Genomic DNA, 19,518 nt, shown 5'->3' with positions numbered 1-19,518 from the left:
GAGGGCTCGTGCGTCCGACCGTCCAGGGGTCTGCGGAGGCCTCATTGTGGCCCAGTGTGACCCTCAGAGTGGCCCAAATACATCCTGCCCCGTTTCACCCGCGCGCTGCGCACACGTGGCCCCCGCTGCCCCAGAGTGGGGGAGTCCCGGGGAGGTGTTTGGCGGGGGCGGGCCGTGTGCCCTCGGGGCGGGGAACGGAAGTTGGCGCCCACCAGCCCGGCGCCCCCCGGGCGCGCCCCCGCGCAGGGTCCTTGCGTGCGACGGCGGCGGCGCGCAGCATCACCCCACTGGCGGCGGCGCGCCGGGTCCCGGGGCGCAGCCCCGACGCTCATTGGCCTGGGCGGCGCAGCCAAGCTGTCAGCCCATGTGGCGTGTCCGCGCGGGGACGGCCGCGGTTAAATAGAGTCGGCGCCGGCCTAGAGGGAGCCAGAGAGACGGCAGCAGTCCAGCCTCCCCTCCTTCGCGCTCCATCCTCGCTCTCCGCCACCAGCCTGTCCTGCCGCCCGCGCCCACACCAGGTACCAGCGGCGGGGCCGGGTTGGGGGCCGAGGCCGGGGCACCGCGCCCGGGCTCTAGGGAGGCCACCGACCCGCATCCTCTGGCCTCGGAGCGCGCATAGTCTGTCCGTGATGAGAGGTCGCCCCCCGAGGCTACCCGGATTCGCGGTCCGATCCCCCGTCTGGTGCGTGAGCCACCGCGGGGCGTCCGGGGCCTGGCGGTGAAAGGGCCCATGCGCCGCACCCCAGGGCCGGTGGGGCAGGTGGACGATGGTGAGGGGCGAACGCCGGGGAGCGCCGCGAACAGCCATTTTGGTCTCGGAATGGGCCGAGGGCCGACAGAAGGCCCCGCCACCCGGTCCGCGCCCAGCCTCAACGCCCACAAAGGTCTCCTTACTGGCCTGGTCCATGAATCCCTCCATCTTCGGCACCCTCCCTTTACTGCCTGGTAGCCGAGGCCCAGACGGACCCGGGGGCGCTTTTTCAGCCAATCGGAGGGCCGGGAAGAAGGGAGGGAGGTGGCCGAGAGGTCCCGGAGCCAGATGGGGACCAGTTTCCCTACCACGTGGGTGCAGCCCCGAGCCCCCGGAGTTCTAGGGGATGAGCAGCTCCCGCCCGGTGCGGCGGTGACTGGGCGGGGCGCCCTGTGGGGGTCTCTACTCCCAGCCTCCGTCGCGGGACTCCGCGTGAATAACAAGTAGGGAAGAACAGCCAGCCGTCGCTTTCTGGAGGAAGCAGCCGTCCCGGAGCTGGTGGAGCTGGTGTCCTGGGCCAGCAAAGGGCTCTTTATTCAGCGCTGGGGGAAGGAGCTCTCTCCCTGCCTGGACAAGCGGAACGCTTGGGTACCCAAGGAAGTCGCTGCTCTCCTCTACTCGCCACCCTTGCTCAGAGAGACCTGGGAGGGTCGGGGGTTGGCCTGTCCACTAGTTAATGAACTTCAAGAGGCCCTGGGGCCTTGGCGGAAGTTGCTAGACCAACCCTGTCTTTGTACTCTCCCTTGAGGATTACACAGGAGCCCCTATCCAGGACCCATGAGCTCAGGGGGGGGGGGGTCCCTCTGATGGCGCCTTGGGGACCTGGATATCGGTGGTCATTCAGGCTATTTGGAGGTTAAGCAAGCAGTATCCTGCGGCCTCACCTGCACAGGTGTTTAAGTCTGGGCAGCACTAGCCCGGCACCTGACCTGGATAGCTTCTTCAGGGTGACCCAGTATGGGTCACACACCACGTTTTCCCCAGAACCCTACCAGGCCTTGGCATCCACAGTGCCCCAGCTGTCCTGGGCTGGTGTTCTCCCCACTCCCCAAGTTTCCCTCACTCAAACCTTGGCACCTTTTCTCCTGCTTGATTCTCTGGGCCAGCTCTTAGCAGGCTGGGAAGGGTTTGTGCCTCTCTCTGGATGGCCCTCCTGGGGGCTGGGCACAGAGTAGCAGGGCCATTGTGGGTCACCCCAGGCCAGGGCCCCCATCTGTGACAGGCCAGTGCCAAGGCCAGTGAGAGATAAGAGCCTCTTGGGCTAGAGTTAACAACCGCTCCTCCGCCTCCACCCTGCACACACAGGGCATCCATCTGGGCCCTCTGGCCCTTGGTCTGAGGTTTTCTGTGCTACTATTCTTAGAAAAGTGTGGGGGGGTTCTGAGCTGACCAGTGTCTGGGCCTTGCAGAGAGCAGCATGGAGGAGGTGGTGATTGCTGGCATGTCTGGGAAGCTGCCCGAGTCAGAGAACATGCAGGAGTTCTGGGCCAACCTCATCGGCGGTGTGGACATGGTGACGGACGATGACAGGCGGTGGAAGGCCGGTGAGTAGGTGGCCTGCTCAGTGTGCCCGCCTCTCCTTATTGCCTGTGGCTGCCTGGCTCTTCCTAGAAATGAAGCTGCAGTGGGGTGTGGGCTTCAGCTGTGGGAAGCTGAGGGCCAGCCGTGGCATGCGTCCTTGCCCAGTTTAGAGTTGAGCTAGATGATCTACCGGGGTCCAGAGATGGAGGGCAGAGCTACGGCAAGGCCAAGTGTGTCAGTAACCCCACCCGCCCACCACTCCGTCCATGCAGAGCCGGCCCACGTGTCCAAAGTTAGATAAGGCACCAGCACTCTGGGGAAGCTGGTTTGACTCCCTCAGTCTAGTAGGCTCTTCCACGGAGCTGTTCTACCTGATCTGTGGGGTGTGAGTCAGTCAGCATGGCAGAGCCCAGCCCAGTGGAGGCCACGCAGAGGGTCTACAGACAGGACAGTGGAGGCAACGGCTCTGCCCCCATGGCATTTTGCTCTGGGAACACTGCCCACCCTCCTGGGGTGCATGCATCACCCTGTCGGTCCCACAGGGCCCGTAACGTTCTGTAGCAGGCACCCTCCATCTGCCTTTGTCTGCAGGACTCTACGGCCTGCCCAGGAGGTCTGGCAAGCTGAAGGACCTGTCTAAGTTCGATGCTGCCTTCTTCGGGGTCCACCCCAAGCAGGCACACACAATGGACCCCCAGCTGCGCCTGCTGCTGGAGGTTGCCTATGAGGCCATTGTGGATGGAGGTGGGTCACTGAAATGCTGATGGCCAATCTGAGGTCACAACATGACAACAGTGTTCCTGGGGTTTTTTGTTTGTTTTATTTTTTGTTTGTTTCTAAAAGCAACACATATTTAGAGTAGAACTGAGCACAACCATTCCAGAAGGAATAGGCCAAGCCAGGGCTCTCTCTCCCTGGTCAGGACTGCCAGGCCTTTGGGCAGGCCTGGTTTTACAACTGCCCCCAAAGTATCTGGACATGCCTTGATGCCCAGTTTCCTTACTCTCTGTGGAGGGCTGATCTAGGGGCAGGGGCTAGTGCTGGCCAAGCAGGAGACAATGTCCAGCCCCCAGAACTGCTGCCCTCCCCTGGGTTGTGTCTGGCCTGGAGGTGGCTGTCTCTTGTCCTGGGGCACAAACCTATGCTTATTGTGATCACCCACCCATGAAAAAGGGTGAGTGGCCAGCCTGATGAGGAGCCCAGGGACTGCCCAGTCTTGCCTTTGGTCAGCAAGGACACTGAGCAGGACAGGTCATAGACACGTGCCGCTGTGGGGGAGGGGGCTAGCAGACCCTTGTGGCTTCCCCAGTGGGTGGGGATGGAGACTTTCCTACTGCCCATCCCCCACCTAGAGACCTTGGATGCTCCTCCCCTGGGGCTGGCTGAGGTCCCTACCTCCCTTTTTTAAGAGCCTGGACACTCAGCCTTTGTCTTCCTCTGTCTCCTTATCTTGCCTGTCCCAGGGCAAGCTGCTGTTGGGGCTTGGGTGTTTACTGGCCCTTGGGGCTCACCAGACCCTGCTGGTGACACCAGGGGCCAGGGGAGTAGCCTGAGGACAATGCTGCCCTCTGTATTCACCTCCAGCTGTCTCTGGCTGCTGCCTGACCCAGAGCCTGGAGCCCCACCTGGCACCATATTCCCCTCCTTCCCCTACCTGGGCCCCAGTTTCTTTTTTTCTTTTTTATTTTTTTTTATAAAGACAGAGTTAGAGGAATAGATAGGGACAGACAGACAGGAACGGAGAGATGAGAAGCATCAATCATCAGTTTTTTGTTGCAACACCTTAGTTGTTCATTGTTTGCTTCCTCATATGTGCCTTGACCACGGGCCTTCAGCAGACCAAGTGACCCCTTGCTTGAGCCAGTGACCTCAGGTCCAAGCTGGTGAGCCTTTGCTCAAACCAGAGAGCCCACACTTAAGCTGGCGACCTTGGGGTCTTGAACCTGGGTCCTTCAGCATCCCAGTCCAACTCTCTATCCACTGCGCCACCGCCTGGTCAGGCACCTGCGCCCCAGTTTCTGCCCCAGTTTCTTGTGACCTTGTTATCTGTTCTCAGCCCCTCAGTCAGGCTGAGATGGAGACCCCTCTCCCTCAAGCCAGAGAGGCCAAGAGGGGAGGCCTCGCTCCCCAGGGCTGGGTGCCAGGCAGAACGTGGCCTGGCATTTTGACTGCTGCTTCCTGCAGGCATCAACCCAGCCTCACTCCGAGGAACGCATACTGGTGTCTGGGTGGGCGTGAGTGGCTCTGAGGCCTCTGAGGCTCTGAGCCGAGACCCTGAGACACTCGTGGGCTACAGCATGGTGGGCTGCCAGCGAGCTATGATGGCCAACCGTCTCTCCTTCTTCTTCGACTTTAAAGGTGGGTGCCCACTGTGGGTATAGGTCCTGTCATCAGTCCAATGACCACAAGCCACTTTTAGGCTTGGTTTCCCCTCAATTGGGAAGGCTGGTGGAACCCCAAGGGGCTTACACTCCTGCTTTGTGCCCTTGGCTGCAGGACCCAGCATTTCCCTGGACACAGCCTGCTCCTCCAGCCTACTGGCCCTACACAACGCTTACCAAGCCATCCGTAGTGGGGAGTGCCCTGCAGCCCTCGTGGGCGGAATCAACATCTTGCTCAAGCCCAATACTTCTGTTCAGTTTATGAAGCTTGGCATGCTCAGCTCTGAGGGCACCTGCAAGTCCTTTGATGAGGCCGGTGAGGGTGCTGGGCATGGGGGCAGGGGCACAGGGCAGCACCCCACCCCCCTTCCCCTGACACTAGAGTAGGCACCCCATTCTGCCGCCCCTGAGCCACCCTCTGCTATCAGGGGATGGGTACTGTCGTGCGGAGGCCGTAGTGGCCATCTTGCTGACCAAGAAGTCCCTGGCCCGGCGGGTGTACGCCACCATCCTGAATTCTGGCACCAACACGGATGGCTCCAAGGAGCAAGGTGGGAGCTGGCTGGAGTGGGTGGGGTGCTGCTGATGGTCAGCAGTGGGGTGCTGAGGCCTAGTCCTTCCTGCAGGTGTGACCTTCCCCTCAGGAGAGGCCCAGGAGCAGCTCATCCGCTCCCTGTATGAGCCAGCCGGGGTGGCCCCTGAGTCCCTTGAGTTCATTGAAGCCCATGGCACAGGCACCAAGGTGAGGCCCTTCCCATACCCCACACCTGGGCTGCCCAGCTGCAGTCCTGACCCTCCCTGTGTTCTCCACAGGTGGGCGACCCCCAGGAGCTGAATGGCATTGTCCGAGCCCTATGTACCACACGCCAGGATCCCCTGCTGATTGGGTCTACCAAGTCAAACATGGGGCATCCTGAGCCTGCCTCGGGGCTAGCAGCACTGGCCAAGGTTGGTGGGTCCCCTCGGGCCAAGCTGCGGGGCGCCGGCCACTGAGACCTGGGCAACAGAGCACAAACGTGGCTGGTTCCTGCCCTGGTTCACTGTGGGACAGTCCTAGCCAGATGGCCCATCCCATGGCTTCCTGAGTAGCAGATAGGAGCTAAGTAGCCAGTGGGGAGACTGGGCATTGGATCAGCCACAGGATCCTGACCACCATCGCTCAGACTCCTAGGTGCAGGGGACTCCCTGGGCTTCAGGGTCCCACAGATGGCTGCCTATCTGTGTAGCTCTCATACTGGGACCCTGGGGGTGGGGGGATCTGGCTAAGAGGGCATTTGAGTTCCAGCCCATAGCTACTCAGTCTGGGAAGTGGTGGGGACACAAGAGGCTCAGAGAGGGAAAGGGGCTTCAAAGTGGTCTCCTGTGCTATGGTGAGGCAGCATGTGAGGGCAAAGTGCACTGCAGCCAAAGAGCCCATGGTGTGACCTTGAGGTCTTCAGAACTGCACACCACCCACAGGTGCTGCTGTCCCTGGAGCATGGGGTCTGGGCCCCCAATCTGCACTTCCACAACCCAAACCCCAACATCCCAGCGCTGCAGGATAGGCGGCTGCAGGTAGTGGACCGGCCCTTGCCCGTCCGTGGGGGCAATGTGGCCATGAACTCCTTTGGATTTGGCGGCTCCAATGTGCACGTCATCCTCCAGCCCAACTCATGCCTGCCCCTGGCACCCACCTCACACGCTGACCTGCCCCGTCTGCTGCTGGCCAGCGGGCGCACCCCTGAGGCTGTGCAGAACCTGCTGGAGCAAGGCCACCAGCACAGCCAGAACCTGGCCTTCTTGAGCATGCTCAACAACATTGCGGCCACCCCCGTCACCACCATGCCCTTCCGGGGTTGCACTGTGCTGGGCGGTGAGAGCAGTGGCCAGGAGGTGCAGCAAGTACCCATCGGCCAGCGCCCACTCTGGTTCATTTGCTCTGGTGAGTCCCGTCCCAGGCACCCCCTGGGTGAGGGAGCAGCTGGGCTGGGCAGCCCCTGACACCTCTCGCTGCACAGGGATGGGCACACAGTGGCGTGGGATGGGGCTCAGCCTCATGCGCCTGGACAGCTTCCGAGACTCCATTCTGCGGTCCAATGAGGCTGTAAAGCCCCTGGGCCTGCAAGTGTCTGACCTGCTTCTGAGTGCAGATGAGGCCACCTTTGATGACACCATCAATGCCTTCGTGAGCCTGACTGCCATCCAGGTAAGCCCTTTGGGTCTGGGGCCAGAGGGCCTGGGGGAGGGAGGTGGGCCTTGACCTGGCAGGGCAGCTATGTTGCGGTGGCATCCCCAGTACTAACGTGACATGTTTGACTCCCTAGATTGCCCTCATAGACCTGTTGACCTCCATGGGCCTGAAGCCAGATGGCATCATTGGGCACTCGCTAGGTGAGGTGGCCTGTGGCTATGCTGATGGCTGCCTTTCCCAAGAAGAGGCTGTCCTCACTGCCTACTGGAGAGGCCAGTGCATCAAGGAGGCCAACATCCCACCAGGAACCATGGCCGCCGTGGGTAGGCATTGCCCTCTGTTTCTTGGGCCTGAGGGGCAGACATGGGGGCCGGGGGGCCTTGGTGTGCCACAAACTCCCTGATGGCTGTCAGTAAAGGCCAGTGCAGCTTTCACATAGGCCTGAGCTGAACCCACGTGGGGACAAGAAACCCCCATGCCAGAACCCACAGGACTTCTGACAAAATTAGGGTGTTAGGGTCATTCGTCCTGGCTCCTCCTGTCCACGGGGCGGAGATAGCCTTGGGTGTCGTAACTAATGGAGGAAGACCTGTGGGTCAGCAGTAATAGCACCTTCGCCCAAGACGAAATGCAGCAAGGGGGATAGTGCCTTGTGTGGCGCCCCCGCTGGGGCTGCCATCCCTGAGCCTTACCATCTCTGCCCACAGGCTTGTCCTGGGAGGAGTGCAGGCAGCGCTGCCCACCCGGCGTTGTACCCGCATGCCACAACTGCGAGGACACAGTGACCATCTCGGGACCACAGGTGCACACTGGGAAGTGAATCCTGGTCCCCAAGTCCCTCCCCAAAGCACAAGCCATGACCATCCTTCTATTCTCTGTCCCCAGGCTGTGGTGTCCAAGTTTGTGCAACAGCTGAAACAGGAGGGTGTGTTTGCCAAGGAGGTGCGGACAGGCGGCCTGGCCTTCCACTCATACTTCATGGAGGGCATTGCCCCCTCACTGCTGCAGGCACTGAAGAAGGTGGGCTGGACCCCCACAGGGCTGCCTAGAGGGGCCTTGGGGTGGTGGGCCAGAGCCCCCGGAACTGACCCAGTGGCTGTGTGCACAGGTGATCCGAGAGCCACGGCCCCGCTCCGCACGCTGGCTCAGCACCTCCATCCCAGAGGCCCGGTGGCAGGGCAGCCTGGCCCGCATGTGCTCTGCTGAGTATAGTGTCAACAACCTGGTGAGCCCCGTGCTGTTCCAGGAAGCACTGTGGCATGTGCCGGAGCACGCAGTGGTGCTGGAGATTGCTCCCCATGCCTTGCTGCAGGTGCGCACCCTGGGGGCCGGGAGGATTGTCTGCTAGCTCCAGGAGGGAGGTGGTCTCCGGGGATTCAGAGAAGCCGAGGGTCTGTGCCTGAGCTATGAGCCTGTGCCACAGGCAGTGGGTAGGCAGAAACCAGTGAGAGTCTCTAGCCCAAAGGTACCTCTTGCAGGCTGTCCTGAAGAGAGGCCTCAAGCCCAGCTGCACCATCATCCCCCTGATGAAGAAGGACCACATGGACAACCTGCATTTCTTCCTTAGCAATGTGGGCCGGTTGCATCTGACAGGGTGGGTCTGCACCCCTCCCTGCTCAGCCCCCTGGGGGGACAGGACCCCAGGCTCTCCTGAGGGTCATGCTACACTTCATAGTGATGAAGGGGCCCACAGGGTGGCTCCCACCCCATCTTGGTCTCTGGGGCTTTAGGGGGGACAGTGGCAGGGGGTGTGATAGAGAGGTCTCAGGGCCAGTTGTGCCCCTAACCTGCCTGTCCCCACCTTCCAGCATTGACATCAACCCCAACGGCCTGTTCCCATCTGTGGAGTTCCCAGCACCCCGGGGGACCCCCCTCATCTCCCCACATATCAAGTGGGACCACAGCCAGACCTGGGATGTGCCTGCTGCTGAGGACTTCCCCAGCGGTTCTAGCTCCTCCTCTGCCACCATCTACAACATTGGTAGGGGGGGGGACGCAGGTCAGGGAGGGCAGGAATTTGGCTCCTCCTTCCTGGATTTGGGAACTGAGTCACATGCCCATGCAGACACCAGCCCTGAGTCCCCCAACCACTATCTGATGGACCACTGTATTGATGGCCGCATCCTCTTCCCGGCCACTGGCTACCTGTTCCTGGTCTGGAGGACACTGGCACGCACCCTGGACCAAGACATGGAGCAGATGCCTGTGGCTTTTGAGGATGTGACGCTGCACCAAGCCACCATCCTGCCCAAGACAGGTGAGGCAGGGTGGTTGAGTAGGGGAATACTGACCGCTGACCCCTGCTGCTAAACTGACCCTGCTGCCCACAGGGACCATACCCCTGGAGGTGCAGCTTCTGGAGGCCTCCCACACCTTTGAGGTGTCTCACAATGGCAACCTGATAGTGAGCGGTGAGTGGGGGTGCCAAGGCCACAGGGTCCCTGGCAGGCCTCTCTGGGTGGGCTCCAGACTCCCAGCTCGGTTCTCCCACCCTCAGGCCCTTCTGCCCCACTGCCCACAGGGAAGGTGTACCAGTGGCAGGACCCTGACCCCAGGCTCTTCAACAACTGGGATGGCCAGGACCCCGTGGACCCAGCAGATCCTACGGCTGCCTTCCGTCTGGCCCAGGGGGACGTGTACAAGGAGCTGAGGCTGCGTGGCTATGACTATGGCCCACACTTCCAGGGCATCCTCAAGGCCAACCTGGAAGGTGGGGCACGAGGGATCCCGACTTTACACTTGGGGAGTTAACCCTGGAGCCACCTCCCTTGAGACCAGACTGGGCCTGACCTCTGCTGTTCAGTATCCAAGTGCCACAAGACTGTCGTAGCCCAAACCAGGTGGAGGGCAGGCAGCCATTGGTTGAAGGAGCCACCGACACCTGGTTGGGGCTATGTGGGTCTGATCCTGCAAACTGACGGCCCAGCTTCTCTGCTATAGGCAACACAGGCCAGCTGCTGTGGAAAAACAACTGGGTGACCTTCCTGGACACCATGCTGCAGATGTTCATCCTAGGTACCAGCCAGCGAAGCCTGCGCCTGCCTACTCGCATCGCCACAGTGCACATCAACCCCGCCACCCACCGGCAGAAGGTGTATGCACTGCAGGATGGGATTCAAGGTAGCCCAGCCCCTGCACACCTGTTTGCCCACACCGTGTCCCAGTGCTCCGCACTGCCTACACCTATCGGCATGTCCCCACAGTGGTTGACGTGGTGGTGAACAGCTGTCTGAATCGCACGGCTGCTGGGGGTGTCCTCATTGCACGGCCCCATACCTCGGTAGCCCCGCGCCGTCAGCAGGAGCATCTCACACCTATCCTGGAGAAGTTCTGCTTCACACCGCACATGGAGGACAGGTGCCTGGCAGGGAGCATGGCCCTGCAGGAGGAGCTACAGCTGTGCAGGGGTGAGGCCCCCTCCCGGCCCCTGTGTTCCGGCCTGTTACACATCTCTGATGATGGGGAGTTCATCACCTCAGTTCACGTCCTGTCACTGGGACCTGTTCTAGTTTTGCATCTCCTTTTATGTGGAACCTAGCCCTGTCCTTCCTGAAGCCCCTTGTAAGCCCTCAGGCTGGCTCCCCAACCCAGAGCAGAGGTCAGCTGCCTCCCTCCCTCTCTGTATTAACCATCCCTGTCATCAGAGGGGGCCTAGGGCTCAAAGATGACAAATTTGGTTCCTTCTGCTTGTGCCCCACCCCATGCTTCTTAGGCACATTGCCTACAGGGCCTGACCCTACAGCCAGCATGCTGCAGAGGGCTCACACCTGTGCTGATGGACATGGGACCTCGGGGCACTGAACTCACCTTCTGTGGAGACCCACCCTTTGTGGGGCTCACGCCTTAGTAGGGGACACGACAGCTTCTGTCCTGAGGTCCATGTAGGTCCTCAATGTTTGGCACCAGTTCTGCACCCTGGATGGTGGGGCCACCCACTCTGTCCCTCCATCTGTTTGCTAGTTCAGTGAGCAGGGCTGGGTAGTAAGCCCTGAGGATAGGGCCATATGGGTCCTGGTTACCCACGAGTTCCTGCTCTAGTCAGATACCTACTGCCCTTGGGCCTGCGGCACAAGCCCCCTCCCAACTGGAGCCCCCTCCCTAGTGACCATCTCTCCCACACCCTCAGGGTTGGCACAAGTGCTGCAAACCAAGATGGCCCAACAGGGACTGAAGATGGTGGTGCCTGGGCTGGATGGGGCCCAGGTGCCCCGGGAGACCCCACAGCAAGGCCTGGCCTGCCTGCTGGCATCTGCCTGCCAGCTGCAACTGAATGGGAACCTGCAGCTGGAGCTGGGCCAGACGCTGGCCCAGGAGCGGCCCCTGCTGCATGACGACCCTCTAGTCTGTGGCCTCCTGGACTCTCCAGCACTCAAGGCCTGCGTAGACACTGCCATGGAAAACATGGGCAGCCTCCGAATGAAGGTGGTAGAGGTGGGTGCTGAGTAGGGCAGTCAGCACGGTGGACCAGGTCTGGGCAGTCCTAAACCTTAGGCACACCAGGGCTCAAGCTAACGTGAGATCACCAGCTCAAGACAGCAAGGCCACCATTTCCATTGTCCCTCCCCTCTTATCCCCCCAACACTAGAAGAGAAGAAACCCGGGATCGCTGCAGACAGATTGATGGGTCTGGCCTACATTCACCCAGCTAGGGTCAGGAGGCCTGCTGGGGAAACAACTGATCTAGGAATGTTTCACCTCACCCCCAGGTGCTAGCTGGTGATGGCCACCTGTATTCCTACATCCCTGCACTGCTCAACACCCAGCCCATGCTGCAGCTGGACTACACAGCCACTGACCGCCACCCACAGGCCCTAGAGTCTGCCCAGGCCAAGCTGCAGCAGCATAACATGGCCCAGGGCCAGTGGGACCCCAAGGATCCCGCCCCCAGCAGCCTGGGCACTGCTGACCTCCTAGTGTGCAACTGTGCAGTGGCTACCCTCGAGGACCCAGCCATAGCCCTCAGCAACATGGCAGCCGCCATCAAGGAGGGAGGCTTCCTACTGCTGCACACCCTGCTCAGAGGATACCTGCTTGGGGAGACAGTGGCCTTCCTGACCTGCCCTGAGCCACAACTGGGTGGGCAGGGCCTCCTGAGCCAGGAGGAGTGGGAGGGCCTGTTTTCAGGGGCATCCCTACACCTGGTGGCTTGGAAGAAATCCTTTTATGGCTCTGTGCTCTTCCTGTGCCGCCGGCTGGCCCCACAGGACAGCCCTGTCTTCCTGCCTGTGGAGGACACCAGCTTCCAATGGGTGGACTCACTCAAGGTCAGTTTCCATCAATCTCCAGACCCAGGCCTGGCAAACCCAGTACCGCACATGTAGGCCCAGCGACCCACCCAGAGACCAACCCTTTCCTCATCCTACAGAACATTCTGGCCGACTCCTCCTCACGTCCTGTGTGGCTAACAGCTGTCAGCTGCATCACCTCGGGCGTTGTGGGCATGGTCAACTGTCTCCGCAAGGAGCCCAGCGGCCACCGGGTCCGGTAAGAGATGCCGAGCTATGCACCCATCCCCACCACTGCCCTTCCCCCTCCCATTCCTCCCTCCCTGCCTCCAGACTCCCCTTACTGGTCTGGCTGCCCACAGGTGTATCCTGGTGTCCAACCTCAGCAGCACATCCCCCATCCCCAAGATGGACCCAAGCTCTGTGGAGCTGCAGAAGGTGCTGCAAGGGGACCTGGTGATGAATGTCTACCGTGATGGGGTCTGGGGAGCCTTCCGCCACTTCCCTTTGGAACATGGTGAGCCCCCCAACCAGCTCTTGGTCGTGCAGCTGAGTGGGGGAAGAGTGCCTGGGATTCCCAGCTCAACCTGAGCTGCACATGGCCCCCTAGCAGCCCTCCTTCTTATTGTCCCAGACCGTCCAGAGGAGCAGACAGAGCATGCCTTCGTAAATGTCCTCACCCGAGGGGACCTCTCCTCCATCCGCTGGGTCTGCTCCCCACTGCGCCACACACCGGCCCCCAGTCCTGGCGTCCAGCTCTGCACCGTCTACTATGCCTCCCTCAATTTCCGGGACATCATGCTGGCCACGGGCAAGCTGTCCCCTGATGCCATCCCAGGTGTGGGCAGCACGTGGTAGGGGTGGGGTGGGGGCAGAGTGTAAGCCCAGGGCACCAGGACCAAGGAAGGGGGAGGGTTCCTCCCACACAGTGCTCAGGATCTGGGAGATGTGAGCTCACCTACCATCTGCTCCCAGGGAAATGGGCTGCCCGGGACTGCATGCTGGGCATGGAGTTCTCTGGCCGAGACGCCATTGGCCGGCGCGTGATGGGGCTGGTGCCCGCTGAAGGCCTGGCCACCTCCGTCCTGCTGTCTCGGGACTTTCTGTGGGATGTGCCCTCCAGCTGGTAAGTCAGTCACCCTGAGCCTGGTCCCCACACAGACGTGGCTGGGCGTCAGGCCTGAGTGACCTGTGCACTGCGCCTACAGGACCCTGGAGGAGGCGGCCTCAGTGCCTGTTGTCTACACCACTGCCTACTATTCACTAGTGGTACGCGGGCGCATACAGCGTGGGGAGACGGTCCTTATCCACTCAGGCTCAGGCGGCGTGGGCCAGGCCGCCATTGCCATTGCCCTCAGCTTGGGCTGCCATGTCTTCACCACTGTGGGTAAGCTGGCCATCCTTTACCAAGCCCAGGCTGCCGCTCCTGCCCACAGCCGAGCTCACCAGCACACACCTCTCCCCAACCAGGGTCAGCTGAGAAACGGGCATACCTCCAGGCCAGGTTTCCCCAGCTCAACGACACCAGCTTTGCCAACTCCAGAGACACATCCTTCGAGCAACACGTGCTTTGGCACACAGCTGGGAAGGGTGCGTGGCTTGTGGGTGCCCTGCAGCCTCCTGACCCCCCAGCACGAACCATCTGCCAGTCACCATACTACAGTCCTCCTCCTACAAAGCCCCTCCCTGCTGGCCAGCCTGGAGAAGACACTGGCCCAGGAAGGGACAGGGTCTGCTGAACTCATGGTGAGCCCTGCAATGGTTGTGACTATGAGGACCCTTCTTGTCTCCCCCGTCAGGTGTAGACCTGGTCCTGAACTCCCTAGCAGAGGAGAAGCTGCAGGCCAGTGTGCGGTGCCTGGCCCAGCATGGCCGCTTCCTGGAAATCGGCAAATTTGACCTTTCCAACAACCACCCACTGGGTGAGGCTAGGCACCAGGTGGTGGTGGGCCAAGGGCGAAGGGCAAGGTGGGATCCACAAGATGGACTATGGAGCAAAACTGGTGAGCCTTCTGTCATCTGCCTGTGCAGGCATGGCTGTCTTCCTGAAGAACGTGACCTTCCACGGGATCCTGCTGGACGCGCTCTTCGAAGAGGCTGGCACTGACTGGCGGGATGTGGCGACACTGCTTCAGGCGGGTATCCGGGACGGTGTGGTGCAGCCCCTCAAGTGCACCGTGTTTCCCAAGACCCAGGTGGAGGACGCCTTCCGCTACATGGCGCAGGGGAAGCACATTGGCAAAGTGGTCGTGCAGGTGAGGGGGAACCCCCCGGACATCTGAGCCCTGGCCCTGTGGGCAGTGAGTGAGTGGCACTGCTTGGGCTACAGGTACGTGAGGAGGAGCAGGATGCCATGCTGCAAGGGCCCCAGCCCTCCCTGATGGCAGCCGTGTCCAAGATCTTCTGCCCAGCCCACAAGAGCTACATCATCGCCGGGGGCCTGGGTGGCTTTGGCCTTGAGCTGGCCCAGTGGCTTGTGCTGCGAGGGGCCCAGAAACTTGTACTGACCTCCCGCTCTGGCATCCGCACAGGTAAGTGGGCCTGAGGGTGTTGGCAGAGGGCGGGGGATAGCAGGAGGGACAGCCTTCCTAATCAACCCCTCCCTCATGTGCTCCAGGGGCACCAGGGCTAGGCAGCCAGAACCCTGATTTTCCCAACCCCACTGCCCCTTATCCCACAGGCTACCAGGCCAAGCAAGTTCGTGAGTGGAAGCGCCAGGGTGTGCAAGTGCTGGTATCCACCAGCAATGCCAGCTCTCTAGATGGGGCTCGGAGCTTAATCACGGAGGCCGCACAGCTTGGGCCTGTTGGAGGCATCTTCAACTTGGCCATGGTGAGTGTAGCTCTGAAGTAGCCAGAGCCAGCCACCTAGGGAAGGTCCTCACAGCCATAGGCTCTAAAGCCCTGGGGGCAGGGCCAACACTGAGGGCACCTATCCCCCAGGTCCTGAGAGATGCCATGCTGGAGAACCAGACCCCTGAACTCTTCCAGGATGTCAGCAAGCCCAAGTACAGCGGCACCCTGAACTTGGACAGGTGGGGCATGCAGCCCCCACCCTGTCCTACCCCAGTGCCCCACTCTGGGCAGCATGGCCAACTGTGGCTCAGCTTGTGCAAGAAGTGGCTACCTCTCCCCTGCACTCCCTGTGACCTCTTGCATGGCATCCCTGGGATCTGTGTTGCAGGCCACAGGCTTATGCTAGGGGTGGAGCCAAGGGTCCAGGGAGACAGAGGTGGTTGGACAGGTAGGCGGATAGGGGCACGTGCCCAGGGAGTGACACAAGCACCCACAGGGTGACCCGTGAGGCATGCCCTGAACTGGACTACTTCGTGGCCTTCTCCTCGGTGACCTGTGGGCGTGGCAATGCGGGACAGACCAACTATGGCTTTGCCAACTCTACCATGGAGCGCATATGTGAGAAGCGCAGGCATGATGGTCTCCCAGGTGGGTCCTGCCTCTCACTGCCCCACCCACTCCTGCAGCTGCTACCCCACGTGTCCACACTCACCCTGCCCCCTCCACTTGCAGGCCTCGCAGTGCAGTGGGGAAGCATAGGTGATGTGGGGGTCATCCTGGAGATGATGGGCACCAACAATACAGTCATCGGTGGGACGCTGCCCCAGCGCATCACCTCCTGCCTGGAGGTGCTGGACCTCTTCCTGAACCAGCCATACCCAGTCCTGAGCAGCTTTGTGCTGGCTGAGAAGACGGCCTCAGCCCACGGTGAAAGCGACGGCCATCGGGACCTGGTGAAGGCTGTTACTCACATCCTAGGTGAGGGAGCACACTGTCCCCCACCCAGTTCCCTGAGCCTCAGTTTCCCTAGCTGCACAAGGGAGCCTGCTTGCTCACTCACAGAGTGAGATACAGGTGATCTGAGCAGAGCTTGGTGAGGGCTGGTGCTACAACCATGGCAATGGTGACTTGAGAAAACAAGAGGCCTCACCTGACCTGTGGTGGCGCAGTGGGTAAAAGCGTTGACCTGAAACACTGAGGTCGCTGGTTTGAAACCCCAGGCTTCCCTGGTCAAGGCACATATGGGAGTTGATGCTTCCTGCTCCTCTCTCCCTTCTCTATCTGTCCCTGTCTCCTCTCTCTAAAATGAATAAATAAAATTAAAAAAAAAAAAAAAGAAAAGAAAACAAGAGGCCTTACCCAAGAGGCTCAGCTGCCAACATGCCTGTCCTCACCCACTGGGCCCTCCCCACTCCCCTCCCAAATTACCAACCAAGCTCCCCTTCCCAGGCATCCGAGACTTGGCTGCTGTCAACTTGGACAGCTCTCTGGGGGACCTGGGCCTAGACTCACTCATGGGTGTGGAGGTGCGCCAGACACTGGAGCGTGAGCACGACCTGGTGCTGTCCATGCGGGACATCCAACAGCTCACACTCCGGAAGTTGCAAGAACTTTCTTCACAGGCCAGCTCAGCTGATGGTGCGTGTGGGGTTGGGAGACAGCTGGGGTAAGGGAGTTCCTGTGCCCCCTGACCTTCTTCTGGGGGGTGGGGCATGTGTCTCAAGAGAAGCACAGCCCTGCCCCCTCAGTGCTGCTGGCCTGTAGGCAGCTGGACCAGCAGGTTATGGCTTGTTTATCTGTCCCCTTCCTGAGCACTCAGTGGGGGCTCAGGATCCCAGCTCAAGTCCTATCTACCAGCTGCTGGAGCCAGGCGTGCATGTGTACAGACATCCTTGTCTGTGGAGGGGGGCGGGGCCTGTGGGTCCTGGCTCTTTCTGGCATCTGCCCCTCCCCACAGAACTGGCAGCCCCCATGCCCAAGGAGGACAACTCCACCCGGCAGCAGGCCCAGCTGAACCTGAGCACCCTGCTGGTAAACCCCGAGGACCCAACCTTGATGCGGCTCAACTCCGTGCAGAGCTCTGAGCGACCCCTGTTCCTGGTGCACCCCATTGAGGGTTCCACTGCGGTGTTCCATAGCCTGGCCACCAAGCTTAGCATCCCCACCTACGGCCTGCAGTGCACCCGAGGTGTGTCAGGGTCTTGAGAGGCTGCTACTACCCAACAAGGTGGGGTGGCCTGCCTGTGGGGCCCTGGGTCCCCACCCATACTGAGCCTCTTCTACCCTGCAGCTGCACCCCTAGACAGCATTCAGAGCCTGGCCGCCTACTACATCGAGTGCATCAGGCAGGTGCAGCCTGAGGGGCCCTACCGCATCGCAGGCTACTCCTACGGGGCTTGTGTGGCCTTTGAGATGTGTTCACAGCTGCAGGCACAGCAGAACCCAGCCCCCACACACAACAGCCTCTTCCTGTTCGATGGCTCACACACCTACGTGCTGGCGTACTTGCAGGTAATAGCAGTGTCTAGTCCCCCTGGTCTCTTCTCCCCTCTCCACTTTCTACAAAGCTCCTCCTCCCTTTGCAGAGCTACCGTGCAAAGATGACGCCCGGCTGCGAAGGGGAGGCCGAGTCCGAGGCCATGTGCTTCTTCGTACAGCAGTTCACAGATGCTGAGCATGGCAGGGTAGATCCTGGGCCAGGGTAGGGGGCAGGGCTGCTCGGGTCCACACTGTGGTGTCCACTCAGAGTCCTGTCCCACAGGTGCTGGAGACGCTGCTGCCCCTCGCAGGACTGGAGGAGCGTGTGGCAGCGGCTGTGGACCTGATCACGCAGAGCCACGCAAGCCTGGACCGTCATGCTCTCTCTTTTGCTGCACACTCGTTCTACCACAAGCTGCGAGCTGCAGAGCAGTATACGCCGCGGGCCACCTACCACGGAAACGTGACCCTGCTGCGTGCCAAGACGGGTGGCGCCTACGGGGAGGACCTGGGTGCCGACTACAACCTGTCCCAGGTGTGCGACGGCAAGGTGTCCGTGCACGTCATTGAGGGGGACCACCGCACACTGCTGGAGGGCAGTGGCCTCGAGGCTATCCTCGGCATTATCCACAGCTCCCTGTCCGAGCCTCGCGTCAGTGTGCGGGAGGGCTAGCCTGCCCACTGACCCCAGCCAGGAGGTCCTGCCGGTGGGACCCAGCGTGTACTCCGTGCCGCTGCCCTTGCTGGCAGCTAGAAGTAGGACTGACCCCCCCCTTCTGTGGGTACCTCCCACATGGCCACCTCGATGCCACCTCCCACGTAGGTGTGGAGCCGGACTGCGCCACCTACTCGGAGACCTGCCCTGGTCTGTGAAGAGTCAGCTGAGCCCGGCATGATCCTATCAGCCATGGATGCCTCGTGGGGTCTGCGTGGGTCCGTTTACTTTGTCAGTTTGGATTCTATTTATTGCGTCGCTGGGGAGCTGCCAGGGCCTGTCCCGTGCAGCAGGGTGCCTGAGCCCTGCCGGCCGTGATGCAGCGGAGCAGCGGGTTAGGCACCCACTCTCTGTTCTGTTTGTTTTTTCAAGAATTGTGATTCACATTGCTGCTCAGATTTTGGAATTTACTATAACTGTCAATTCAAAGAACCCTGTCTGGACCTCTTTCATTTTTATACCTACCTGGTAAAATACTGCTCTCCTTCTAGAGCCTTCTGCAATTAAATCCCATGAGCTATGGCCTCTGGTCCTTTTGTCCCTCTTCCCTGTCCATCTGTGGGGAGCACCATCCCGGTCCCCTTGAGTCCTGGAGGACTGCAGCCTGCAATGTAAACACCAGTGGGACCCAGCATGATCTGTTAGATGCATTTGAAGAAGCTGCAGGCAGCAATTGTGGGGACCCTGGCATCTCTTGCTCAAACTGTTCCTCAAGGAGACCTTGGGTTTGCTCCCCATGGAATCAATGTTTGGAGGTGTACTACGCACCTTCTCAAGAGTGTCTTATCTATTTTAGAGGTGAGAGAGCCTGACCAGGTGGTTGCGCAGTGGATAGAGTGTCGGACTGGGATGTGGAGGACCCGGGTTTGAGACCCCGAAGTCGCCAGCTTGAGTGCGGGCTCATCTGGTTTGAGCAAAAGCCCACCAGCTTGAACCCAAGGTCACTGGCTCCAGCAAGGGGTTACTTGGTCTGCTGAAGGCCCACAGCCAAGGCACATATGAGAAAGCAATCAATGAACAACTAAGGTGTTGCAACGCGCAATGAAAAACGAATGATTGGTCCTGGCCTGTTGGCTCAGGGGTAGAGCGTCAGCCTGGCGTGCAGGAGTCCCGTGTTCGATTCCCGGCCAGGGCACACAGGAGAAGTGCCCATCTGCTTCTCCACCCCTCCCCCTCTCCTTCCTCTCTGTCTCTCTCTTCTCCTCCCGTAGCCAAGGGTCCATTGGAGCAAAGTGGCCTCTGCCTCAGGCGCTAGAATGGCCCTGGTTGCAACAGAGCAACACCCCAGATGGGCAGAGTATCACCCCCTGATGGGTGTGCCGGGTGGATACTGGTTGGGCACATGCGAGAGTCTGTCTGACTGCCTCCCAGTTTCCAACTTCAGAAAAAACAAATGATTGATGCTTCTCATCTCTCCGTTCCTGTCTGTCTGTCTCTGTCTATCCCTCTCTCTGACTCGCTCTCTGTCTCTGTAAAAAATAA

General features: G+C 60.5%; 1 protein-coding gene across 1 annotated transcript; it reads left to right on the top strand.

Annotated features, from left to right (window-relative positions):
- Positions 1-177: 177 nt before the first annotated feature.
- Positions 178-18,558, top strand: FASN (fatty acid synthase). The gene is made up of 41 exons (XM_066237693.1): positions 178-518; positions 2,161-2,295; positions 2,864-3,016; positions 4,457-4,630; positions 4,769-4,969; positions 5,082-5,204; positions 5,280-5,395; positions 5,467-5,601; positions 6,112-6,574; positions 6,651-6,838; positions 6,957-7,146; positions 7,531-7,625; positions 7,709-7,843; positions 7,932-8,135; positions 8,302-8,417; positions 8,632-8,804; positions 8,889-9,080; positions 9,154-9,234; positions 9,345-9,533; positions 9,764-9,943; positions 10,027-10,230; positions 10,950-11,254; positions 11,530-12,087; positions 12,189-12,307; positions 12,411-12,565; positions 12,683-12,886; positions 13,024-13,174; positions 13,257-13,435; positions 13,519-13,638; positions 13,848-13,970; positions 14,080-14,303; positions 14,378-14,579; positions 14,729-14,880; positions 14,991-15,082; positions 15,340-15,491; positions 15,576-15,821; positions 16,293-16,481; positions 16,801-17,031; positions 17,134-17,354; positions 17,429-17,527; positions 17,605-18,558. Exons 2-41 carry the CDS (start codon positions 2,169-2,171, stop codon positions 17,992-17,994), a joined length of 7,551 nt encoding a protein of 2,516 aa, XP_066093790.1. The 5' UTR covers positions 178-518; positions 2,161-2,168; the 3' UTR covers positions 17,995-18,558.
- The last annotated feature ends 960 nt before the right edge of the window (positions 18,559-19,518 follow it).

Source organism: Saccopteryx bilineata, chromosome 6 (assembly GCF_036850765.1).
Source record: "Saccopteryx bilineata isolate mSacBil1 chromosome 6, mSacBil1_pri_phased_curated, whole genome shotgun sequence".
In the NCBI taxonomy this organism is placed as follows: domain Eukaryota; kingdom Metazoa; phylum Chordata; class Mammalia; order Chiroptera; family Emballonuridae; genus Saccopteryx; species Saccopteryx bilineata.
This window is presented reverse-complemented; position numbering and strand designations above follow the sequence as displayed.